This window comes from Ochlerotatus camptorhynchus, unplaced genomic scaffold, assembly GCF_037179485.1.
Source record: "Ochlerotatus camptorhynchus isolate MF236.1 unplaced genomic scaffold, CSIRO-AGI_Acam_v1.1 ptg000233l, whole genome shotgun sequence".
Lineage (NCBI taxonomy): Eukaryota > Metazoa > Arthropoda > Insecta > Diptera > Culicidae > Ochlerotatus > Ochlerotatus camptorhynchus.
This window is the reverse complement of record NW_027040723.1, coordinates 243,273-255,499: the sequence shown is the minus strand read 5'-3', so window position 1 is coordinate 255,499 and position 12,227 is coordinate 243,273. Positions and strand designations below refer to the sequence as shown.

The following is a 12,227-nucleotide window of genomic DNA, read 5'->3' as shown; positions in this document are numbered from 1 at the left end:
CAGATAGAAAGGTACTGTCTTCGGCATAGTTGTTCAGAAGATCAAGGCCTTTTCGCAGGTGGACAGTAGTTCAGAGTTTTCTCACTTCGCGGTGCTATTATACATGTGAAATTCTCGCATATAAAATATCTCTAGAAAGTAAATGTATTCGGCATAGTTTTTCAGGAAGTCAAGATCTTTTTGTTGGGTTACAATAGTTCAGAATGTTCTCACTATGCGGCGCTAGTATATACGTGCCTTTCTCGCATATTTAGCTCGAGATCTTGATCAGCTAGAAAGTTGCTGGCTTCGGCAAAGTTGTTTAGGGGGTCAAGACTTTTTGGCTGGTAGACAGTAGTTAAGAATTTTACCGAAGAAGAATAATAAGAAATACCGAGCTGCTCGGTGGTGCCCATCTCGGCAAAAAAATCTAAGTGTGTAGGTCCATCCAAAGTCATAAAGAAAAAGCCTGATAATATGAAATTAACATCCCTTTCGTTATACCGCTATTCCTAAGCTGCTAGGAGTGTGACGTCAAATTTATGGTTTCATACACCCATTGGCGGAACTAATGGAGGTGCCAGAGGGGCCAGGCCCCCTCCAGAATTTTTGGTGTTTGTTTTTGACTCACCGGTATTTTTTATACTTGTTAAGTTCAATGCTACTATTTAAGAGTGATTAATAAAATTGGAACACCAACGAAGATTTTTTTAAAGTTGATTACTTTTGCTATGTTCTGGACTAGGGGAAAAGTTGGCTTCGGCAATACCTTAACCTATTATCGTCAGGGGGTAAAGAACGTCCTTGAGAGCTCAATATTGGCATGTGGATACATAGTGTTTCAGAGCAACTATTGGCCAAATTAAGTGCTCTTGGACTTTGTTTACCCCCCTGACGATAATAGGTTACGGTATTGCCGAAGCCAACTTTTCCCCTATAAGAAACAATTTTGAGAAATTAAATTATACCAAATCGATGGCAATAAGACGTCTTCAAGCTCTACAAATTGTCCATGAGCCCAGGAATTTTTCTTTAACTTGTGGAAACTTCGTAAAACTTCAAATAGAAGTTCAGGGAAGATCGTAGAAATTAAGTAAACTTGGTAGATATTTTGGGAAATTCATAGACCTTCAGAAAAATTCGTAGAAAAAAGACAATTCGAAAAGTTCTGAAAAGTGCGTAGAAGTAGATAATTCATTTAAATTTGAGGAGCTTCGTAGAAGTTAAAGGAACATTATTTTATTTTAGGGAAGCTCATTATTGATCGGGAACCTCTAAATAATTTCAGTTTTTTTTAGCCTCTTGAACCTGGTATAGTTGTGGAAATTCAACAGCAAACTTTGTAGAAGATTTTCGAATTTCGTAGCATTTTGAGGAGCTGCGTAAAACTTCATATAAGTGTAAGATCTAAAAATAGTTCAATAAGCTTCTCAGAACTTCAGGGATCTGCCCCTCAGTTTAGAATACTTCGTTGCAGTTTTTCAGAGATCTTACTCCAAAAAAGCTCCATGAACTTCTTGGAGGTTTTGGGAACTTCGCTAAATTCAAGGAACTTTCTAGGTGTTCAAGAATATTTGTAGATGTCTTAGGTGTCTTTCCAGAAGTGCAAAGATGTTCAGAGATGTTTGTAGTATTTAAAGAAATGGAAAAAAAAAATATGGAATGTGGAATAAATTCAGGGAACTTCGTAGAAGTTGAGGAAATTTTGTAAAACCTAAGTTTTGTAGGTGTTCAGGAAACGTTGCATAAGTTACAGGATATTCTTCCAAACATCCTTCCTAGACATCAGGAAATATTCGAAAGATCTCCATATAGTCCAAGATATTAGTAAAGCTTACTGGATATTTGGTAGGTTGTAGGTTGATCAGGAAGTATTCAAAAGTTGTCCATCTAATGGAATCAGATGGAATCTTGAATGATGAATCTTGATTTTATGGCCATATTTGTACATTCTCTATAGGGAAGACCCGTGCCTTGGTATTTTAGCTATATTGTTACAAATTTGCACTCCAGCAGCTAAATTCCGGGCAGAAATTTCAATGTCATTTTTAATTATTTACAAAATCTAGAAAACATATGGGTTTGGGATCACAAAACTATTTTTATTTTAACATTAACAATGTTAAGGATTGTGCATCTGCAGCATATGCATGTACGAAATTAGTGGATTTGTTAGTTATTTCGACGCTTTTTAACAATTCTTGACAATTTCCATTTTTTAAATAATTTCTTGTTTAAAAGCATTGCTATCGATGCGTAGAAATATTTCTGATCGATTGGTGATAAAATTAATGAAATTTGTCCAGGAGCTGCTGAGTTATTAACGTTCAAAATCTTTCATAATTTCGTTACATGTTCCATTTTCAGTTTTCACAAAGTGTACGCCCATATAGAAATCACCAACGTAGTCCTACGTCGAAAAATTGTGCAACTTGAACATTTTCCTACGTCCTAAATGTATTAAATTTTACTCTGTGTGCATTTTACCTTGAAACAGCCAGAATTTTATAAAATTATAAAATTCAAACTCCTAGAATTTAATTTTGGTTCCTATGTCTGAGATTTGACTGCTCAATAAAAAAAATCTAGTTACAAAATTCATGAAATTGCCTAACCCTGAGAATTTTCTTAAGTTTGAGATGCTTACATTTACAAGATCCGGACTGTGATTTTATTTCAAAAAACATGAACAAACGATCATTGCTTGGTCAAAGGTGCCAATCTTTGTTATGAAATTAATATAATCAAATTTATTGTGTCACCATTAAAATAATAGTAAGCCTCAATGTCATATTATTGGTCACAGAAAAAAATGTACCCAAAAATAAGTTGCCTTGGACGCAATTTGAGTGAGTTTTTAATAACCCGTAGTTTTGCAAAATTAAAAAGTGCAGCAGCCCCAAATTCGGCCCCTTCCAGATAAACTTTCTAGCTACGCCAATGCATACACCTTATCCTTCTAAATGAGAAGAATCTACTCAGTTCGGCTAAAATGTGTAATGTAATGTAATATGTATAAAATATATACACACGAGTTAGCCAGTCGAGCCATAGGACTATCTCAGTCGTGAGATTGTTTTACTCAGTTGCCTGGAGAAATTTCTAACATCGTAGTTCACTCAGCGCGATCATAAGCTTAAAAACACCCCCAAAATACATGCAAATTTGTTTTGTTCAAAGCTCTCTCATTCTACGTCCAATTTTTGATCTCCTTAGGTTATTTGAATGGTATGAATGGTATTGCATAAGGGTTCTACTACTACTTTTAATTTCAAATTTTTTTTTTCAACTCAATTCTGAGAAAATGAATCATGATTCTACAGAGTAAATTTTGAAAAATAGTGTAACTTTGGGTGAACCTTTGGTTTACAAAATTTTAAAATTATATTGAGCAATTTACCTCTTCGTATTTCGATTCAAAATCTTTCAAATGTTCTAAAACAACGAAAATTGGACGTAAAATGACAAAGATATGAACATAACACATTTGCATGTTTTTTTTGGGTGTCCTTAAACTTATAATCGGGAGTGTACGGTTTTATAAATTTCTCTCTTCAACTGAGCAAAAGTGCCTCACTCTCTGAGTTAGTCTCGTTGTCCGTGCACACGTCAATACAGGGATTTTGTTTTTTGTTCTAAACTCCTCGATAAGACATTTTGAAATTAGCATAAAATGCAAGGGAGACTCTAAACATTCATTTGGTGGAAGTTTCAGCGATATTGTTTAATGTTTTCTACTACTACTACACTAATTTATCAGAGGTATTGGAACGACTAACCCCAATTTATGTATCCATAAATCGGCATGAAAATCTTCACCAGTAAAAGAAATCCAGAATATATTTGCCTTATCCCACTTAGGATGATGTAAATTGTATTTTTATTTAATGATATTTGATATGCGAAAATTGCCCGCCAAGTTTTGAAAAATTTCTGAACTTCTTTTCATCAACCAAAAGATCTTTATCTCCTTAACAGCTTTGCCAAAAACAGTAAATTTCTAGCTGTTCAGGATCTCGAGATATTATATATGCGAAGATTTCACGTATATCTTAGCACCGCGTAGTGAGAAAATTCTGTACTGTCGACCAACGAAAAAGTTTTGATCTCCTGGACAACTTTGCCGATGACAGTTTAGCAGGTCTCGAAATATATCTAATGCGAGAATTGCACTGTATACAAGAGCAATGAAGTGAAAAAAAAAACTGAATTTCTGTACACCAGCCAAAAGGCCTTGGCCCCCTGAACAACTTTGCCCAAGACAGTAACATTCTATTTGGTCAGGATCTCGTGATATTTTATATGTGAATATTTCACGTGTATACTAGCGCCGCTTAGGAAATTCTCAACTATTGTACACCAAGAAATAGGCTTTAACCTCCTGAACAACTTTGTCGAAGAAAGTAACTTCCTATCTGGTCAGGATCCCGAAACAAACCACATGCGAGAATTTCACGTGTACACTAGCGCTACGTAGTGAGAAAATTTTGAACTACTTTTCACTAGCGAAAAAGTTATGACCTCTTGAACAACTTTGTCGACGACAGTAACTTTCTATCTGATCAGAATCTCGAGATATTTTACATGCGAGAATTTCGCGTGTATACAAACGCCCCGTAGTGTGAAAATTCTGAACTATTGTGCACCAAGCAATAAGCATTTTCTACCTGTTCAGGATCAGCATTCGCGAGAATTGTACACGTTTACTAGCGCCACGTGGTGAGAAAATTCTTGGCTACTGTCCACCAGTCAAAAAGTCTTGACCCCTTGAAAAGTTTGCCAAAAAGGGTAACTTTCTATCTGCTCAGGATCTAGAGCTATTGTATATGCGAGAATTGCATGTGTATACTAGCACCGCATGGTGAGAAAATCCTGAACAACTGTCCACCAACGAAAAGATCTTGACTTCCTGAACAACTTTGCCAAAGACATTTACTCTCTATCTGGTCAGGATGTATCAAATGTGAGAACTTAACATGTATACGAGCGCTACCTAGTGAGAAGATTTTGAACTACTGTTCATCACCAAAAAGTTTATGATCTCCTGAACAGCTTTGCCGAAGACAGTAACTTTCTATCTGGTCAGAAGCTCGAGATTTTAAATATGATAATTTCACGTGTACACTAGCGCCGTGTAGTGAGAAAATTTTGAACTACTGTCCACCTGCGAAAAGGCCTTGACCTGCTGAACAACTATGCCGAAGACAGTACCTTTCTATCTGGTTACTGTTCATACTGCACCAGGGTAGAGATATAGATTTGACAACACAAAATAATAACAACAGGGGTCAAATGAACCCTGCTTTTAAATGTCGATAGTAAGGAAAGTTGTCGAATATAGGGGATAGTCAAAGTAAAAGTGATGATATTTTTTATGTATATGCGTTTATTATTCCAGACTCAATTGCCGTAGCTTTGCGGAGCCGAAATTCATTGTTTAGATTACAAAATTACTTAAAATTAACGTTACTAACGTGGGGCCGGGGCCGATTACTCGCGGCTATCTCGAGGTTAGGGATAACAAATTGTAACAAACGGATGGCAGGGTAGGGATTGAGAACACAAGGTTTGGAGAGCAATATGCTCTTGATCTCGAACTAAGCGACATACTGATGAAAAAGACTGACATGGGGGTACACCGATGGGCAGCTAACAACTTGGGAGAACACAAGATGACACTAACTACTAAATCCTCAGATCTATCTGTTTTAAAAACACATACATTAAATTCCAATAGTCAAGATCTCGGCTCGCCAAGATGTCTCTAGGTTGTTTTCATCGGGCCCTGAGGGATGGCGATAACACTGATCTAGCAATACAAGAGTGAATATAGTTAAAAGGTTGAAAAATAAAGAGGTAGAGATGGATGATTTGCTATTCCTTTTTTTTTACTTGATTTGTTTTCCGTCGATCAATAGGCTAGTCAAGTAGTGAGCCAATTTGAAATCGTTAGTTTCGTATTGATTGTTGATGCTACCGACACCAGGGAGGCAGAGCTCACACACCAGGACCCTACTCATCGACCCATCAACTCATGGACCGGGGACCAACGGCTTTACTTCCCTTCCGAAGGAAGGCGTGATCAGAGATGTTATGCCTCAGAACATTCCGGCGGCGCCGACTGGGATTGAACCCAGGCCTTTTGGGATGATAGGGCCGGCACCGGTGGTGTAGTGGTAAGCGTGACTGCTTTCTCACCCCAATGGGTTTGGGTTCAATCCCTGCCGAGGTAGGTGGGATTTTTCTATGTTATAAAAATCTCTGGTCACGTCTTCCTTCGGAAGGGAAGTAAAGCCGTTGGTCCCGGCCCATATGTGTTGTTGAATGGTTGCGATAGTCTACGCAGGTGTGAAAGTTACCTCCCTGCACATTCAATTGCCGTCAATGGATGGCAATCGATGTCAGTCAGTGATTGGCACTAGTTTGCGGAACAGAGACCGACGTTAAATAAAGTAATGATGAAAAAGAAAAAGGGGTGAGAGGCAATCACGCTTACCGCTGATTCGCTATATACCTATCGACGCTGTTCAATAACCTACAGAATCTAGGTTACAACGTTGGAACAAGTGGAGCTGCATTGTTCAATACAGTTGTAAAATGATAGCTGCTGAACCAGCTTTTGCTGCTTGTAAGGTTGGATCTGGACCATTGGAAGCTTGTGCTCGCTTCCAACGACTGTCAAGGTCGCTTCCAACGTTGCAAGTTCATTTTGAGGATCCAAACTCCTGAAGGAATCCTTTTGCATGCAAAGCCATCACTCCAGGCTAGCTCCTTTGCACTCACTACATCACCGTACTGCTTCACAAGGCAGCAAGCATTTCGTCCTTCGTCACATTCTCAGACATTTAGTGGATTTTAAATTCCACTCCCCGATCGTCCATCTGAAGTCGCACTTTGTACTTCTTCTTGTTCACCTCCAGCTCATGTCGTACGTCATGTAGAATCACCGTGTCCTGGGCTGTTTTCATGTCAGGACATTTAACATGCACACAATGTTGTGCATGGTTGATCTGGAGTCGCAATATTTGGTCGAGTCGCAACCCGAGAGTATGATGCACAAACAAGTGCAGATCTTCGAACGACGGCCGCTTTGGGAAGTTCGAGAGTAGTACCAACAATCAATACGAAACTAACGATTTCAAACTGGCTCACTACTTGACTAGCCTATTGGTCCCAAGCAAACGATTAACGTACCCCATTCTAGTCAAAATTCTAGTACTACACAATGTTTGTTTTGATTCGCTATGAAAGTTTGACTGTTAAAATGAGGGGTTCGTGGATTTTCCTATGTTTCGAGGGGTGAATCGATTAGCTTGGGACCGAAGATAGTACCAGAGCAGAGCCAAAAAGTTGAGCACGTTTCTTCGGGACCTACTAGTCTTAGAGTAACCTCTATGGTAGAATTTCGACTAGAATGGGGTACGTTAATCGTTTGCTTGGGACCAATAGGCTAGTCAAGTCGTGAGCCAATTTAAAATTCTTAGTTTCGTATTGATTGTTGGTAATACTACATGCACTAAACTAAGGACACGGGATATACTACAATAAGGCTATATATAATATATATAATTGAAAAGTGCACTTTTTAGTCATTTTCCCTAAAGTATTTGGAATATATGTAGGATATGATGTACATTATTAATCTAACTAGTATCGTCCAATTTTATAGTGAATTGTGGCTAAACCCACTGGTATTACACCTGATGTCAGTGCCTTTAAATAAACGTACTACGACGTGGCTAAGAAATTAATGAAAAGAATATGTCAAGAGCCAATTTTCATTATGTCGAAAGTAACATTCGCACCGATTCGAGAAAAATAAAGTTTTGTTTTGATGACCGAAAAGTTGTTCCTATTTCCAATTAAACACATATAATCTTATAGTGATAGCAATGTTTAACATCTTATAATACCCTGTTCACATTACAGTGTATATCACGTGATATACGCTGTCTTGCAATGAGCACTCATACATCTAGTTTTCACTGGAAATCATATGTATGAGTGCTCTTTGCAAGACAGCCTATATTACGTAATATAGGCTGTAATGTGAACGGGGTATAAAGCAGGGTTTTAATCATACAAAGCAGATCGCTAGCTTTCATGCTAAAAAATACTGGTTTTTGAGTCAACAGTTATTATACGTCGTTTGGTGGCCCCCTAATGTCAATGAGCTGGATTACCGAGGTGAAGCAATCAGTTAAGTTATGTTAGTGAAACCCCTGTAAGATACAAGCAATTAGTGACGTCACTAATTGCGTTTACGTTGATTTTTTGGTTTACTAATACAACCATATTTCTCTATCTGCTTCACCTCTCTCTGTACCTCATTGCCCTAATGTTACTTAAGTCAAAGTTAAAGAGCCTGAATTTTTTAAATTCAGGCTCTTTAGTCAAAGTGTATTTACCAGGATACTGGGGAGAATTATCAGTTACGTCTCCTTACGTGCAGCCTATTAATCATTTTAGGACCACCAAAATCATCTTAGCAACAAACAGTTCGATTTATTCATTTTAATAATGAGAAAACGAAACGACGAACGTACACTTTTCACGGGTTTCTCTGCGCTGTTATTTAAGACAAACGGCATCTCCATAGAATTCGGGTGACTTAAGTAACATCGAAAAATATTCAGATCGGAAGGTGATTACGTCAAAAAGCAATTTGACTGGTAAATAAATTTAAAAATGGGATGTGATCCTATATTGGGACAGTAGAGGAAATGGATGTAATGTCGGCCGGAATGCCCCTAGTTTGGGCCCATACATAAATTCAGCAATCGACTAAATTTTCTATAGCGTCCGAAAATATCCATTAGTACCGTCTCAATGACGCGTTCATCTAGATAAAATTGATAAATAGCTGATTTTTAGCGATGGGCCCAATCTTAGATCCATAGGCCAACATTATAGCCATTTCCCCTATATAGTGTAATAGCAGGAGCATCGTTTGACACTGATAGCTCGACTTTGTTTACCTTTGTTTCTTTCGACGTAATGAAAATTTGCTTTAACATGGACCAACAGCCCAAGTAACCAAAAGTTCCGCATTCAACGATTAAAATCACTTCCAAGTTCCGTAAAGATCAAATAAAGTTCCGACCGAACTTCCAAGTTCCACAAAGTTCAAATAAAGTTCCGACAGAACTTTCAAGTTCCATAAAGTTCAAATAAAGTTCCGACAGAACTCTCAAGTCACATAAAGCAATCCACACAAGTTTTTATTAGTAACCAAATTCAATGTACGTAAATATGAAATGATCAGTGGCCCGAATAAATCATAATTCTTATATTTCTGCAGTGCATCAACATTCTATCCAAACATAAAAAAAATATTAAAAAGTAATTCCCTGGATTCGAACCCGTGTATTCGACATGCGATCTACGAACGCTAACCACTGCGCCACAAATGTGTTGGAATACCACGCGGGCAAACACCAATTTAAAATTCATCAAGGTGTTGTGATCCGTATTCAAGTCAGTCAGCTGGCACTGAAACCTCCAACAGTAGGCGGGACAACAGCTCACTTTAATGTATCTCAGATGACGTAGCGGTTCATGCTGGGGCTCTCACGCAGAAGGACTGGGATTAATTATCCAATTCTACTACTAATGCTGATAAATCAAAACGCATTAATACCTGCCTTTAGAAATAACTTTCATAAAAGTGCGAACTCTAAATATAGAATTGGTGTAGAGGACAAAACCTTTTTAAATTTATTTTCTGAAAGTTCCGTTCAAGTTCCGCCAGAAGCTGCTTAAAGTGCTCTTCAATTTTGATATCGGAATTTTCAAGTTCTTATAACGACTTAAAAATGAGGCTGTTTGGAATTCTATAGACCACCACCAACCAAGCTGCTTAAGCCACAAATAGCCTTTTATCAGAACGTTTGGTTACTTGGGAGGTCTGTGACATAAAAAGGGAGGAAATTTTTCTCTTGATGTGATACCATGAATTCGGGCCACTAAGCTGTCTTGGTCTCCTGGGGTGCTTAAGAATGGCCTACTTGAGGGAATAAGTTGGAATTTTTAGCATTTATAGTCAAAACATTATTCTTAAAAAGGGGGTTACCCCGGCGTAGTGGTTAGCATCCATGCCACTCACGTCAAAGTCATGAGTTCAAATCTCACCCCCGGAAAAGTCACGAATGACACAAGAATGTTAAAGCTACTATAATAGCAAAACATATCTTTAAAACTGGTTAAAGTTTAGTTAAATCCGATCACGACGAAAGAAGTTACAACAGTTTCACTTTTGTTTTTCGCCATATGTATACGAAATTGGACTTAGACCCCAATTTAAATTTTGTTCGTTCATATAACCATAAATGCTAACTGTGGGCATAATTTCATAAAATTCTGAAATCGTAGTAGTCAAACTTGTCCGGTTATAACAAAACGTCCAGAGCCTCTCGCATGCAGAACTACAAGGGGCAGTTGAGTGTACTGTTTGAATTTTTAGCTTCAATAATTTATCTTCACTTACCTTATAAGAATCATAAATCGACATCTATGTTGGTCACCTCTAAAAACATTCAAAACATTACAGTGCAAAATAAAACCGGAGCTGCTTAACAAAACAAAATTTTCCGAAGTAATTGAATGAACTTCAAAATCATAGTACCCACTTACACGCAATCGATAAATTTGAAACACTGTGAAAGGTGTGGGAAACTTGGCGAACAAAAATTGAATCAAACTGAATCCCTGGGGACAATCAACCAACCGTGACGTTTCCAAATTATATTTCTGGAAAATCAAACAAAGCTGGTTCCATTATTCCAATACTACACTGCACGTATGCGGATAAGATGATTAAGAGTAGGTGATTTTTGTTTTTCAGTTGACGCATTTGATTCGACAATTTGATTATGTTATTACAACAACAAAAGTTGCCAGTTTACTCTCACTACCATCTTCCATATGGTCCGTAGACAATTTGACGTTTTAATTGTCCTAGAATGGTTTAATGGATTTGTTAAAAAAAAAGTTTTCATTGCATTGTTGATAAATGATTGAAAATTTCCGATCAGATCCAGAGAGCTATTTATGAGTATTTTGCAATGAGATAAGGCGATCATGTTTGCCACCCACGTTTATATGTGACATCAGTCTTGAAAAGTGGCTGCGCATGTCCAGCTTCCGTGCAGCGAGCGGGATTTCCGATTATAAAATCTTACGATGGTCGACAGCAATCGCCAGTTATCCACAGTACGTACTGAGAGTCACTTTGGCCTACCAAATCGTACACCAGCACTGTGCTTGCACAATGGTCAATCGTACGAGTTAAATTTTAAAAGTCTGATTGATTACCTAGTCGTATCCGTTGGTTTTTGAATTTAGGAACTGTTATCAGTCCCTCAACGATGGAGTGGTTGCGTTTGGTGGCACTAGTGTTGTTCGCGGCAATGGCATGTGGCACAGAATCGTGGCAAAAACCGGGGTGCCACAAAGTAGGTTAGTGAGCTGTTAACTTGTCGTTGATTCCTGATGGATTATATTGAACAAGTGCTTTCCATTTTATTATCTTCATTCAGGACATACGAGAAAGATTAGCATCCCAGATTGCGTCGGGTTTTCCATAACAACCAACGCGTGTCGAGGATTTTGCGAATCATTTGCTGTCCCGTCGGCTCCGTTTGCTGTTGGGCAGCACAAACCAAGCCAACCGGTAACATCCGTCGGCCAGTGCTGCAACATTATGGAAACCGAAGACGTGAAGGTGCGAGTTTTGTGTGTCAACGGTATTCGAAATCTAACGTTCAAATCGGCGACCAACTGTTCGTGCTACCACTGCAAAAAGGATTGAAGGTTGGATTTAACGCTGGACAAGAGCAGCAGAATGTGATCAAGCTCATGACTGTTATCCTAATGTGGAATAATTACTATATTATTTACCTCTGAGCCACCCTTATGCATTAGTGTGATGACAATGTGCAATGTGTATATTATAAAATAATCTTTTCCCAAAGGGATACTTAAGGTCACTGTATATTAATGTACATTAGCAGATGGAATAAAAAAATATCTATATATTTACAAAAACAATCTACCGGCATTGCAATGACTTGATTGAAAAGATTACAAATCCATATCCAACCGGTTTTCTGTGAGCGGAAAGTAGCAAGACGTTTTTTTTTTATATAGGGTAAACGCCTAAATAGTGGAGGTACGTTAGTGTAATGTGTTCCAAAATGTGAGACTCCATAAAGCCCCTACAGGAACATATTGCACTAATGTACCTCCAC

The 12,227-nt window shown here is 38.0% G+C and overlaps 1 protein-coding gene across 1 annotated transcript; it reads left to right on the top strand.

Moving 5' to 3' along the window:
• Nucleotides 1-11,192: 11,192 nt before the first annotated feature.
• Nucleotides 11,193-11,995, top strand: Gpa2 (Glycoprotein hormone alpha 2). Its single transcript, XM_065225752.1, has 2 exons — nt 11,193-11,436; nt 11,517-11,995. Exons 1-2 carry the CDS (start codon nt 11,346-11,348, stop codon nt 11,786-11,788), a joined length of 363 nt encoding a protein of 120 aa, XP_065081824.1. The 5' UTR covers nt 11,193-11,345; the 3' UTR covers nt 11,789-11,995.
• The last annotated feature ends 232 nt before the right edge of the window (nt 11,996-12,227 follow it).

Excerpts from the sequence above, each read along its gene's own strand:
- Gpa2 (XM_065225752.1), top strand. The coding sequence starts at position 11,346 with ATGGAGTGGTTGCGTTTGGTGGCACTAGTGTTGTTCGCGGCAATGGCA. Across the intron at positions 11,437-11,516 it reads ACCGGGGTGCCACAAAGTAG|GACATACGAGAAAGATTAGC; the intron begins GTTAGTGAGCTG and ends ATCTTCATTCAG.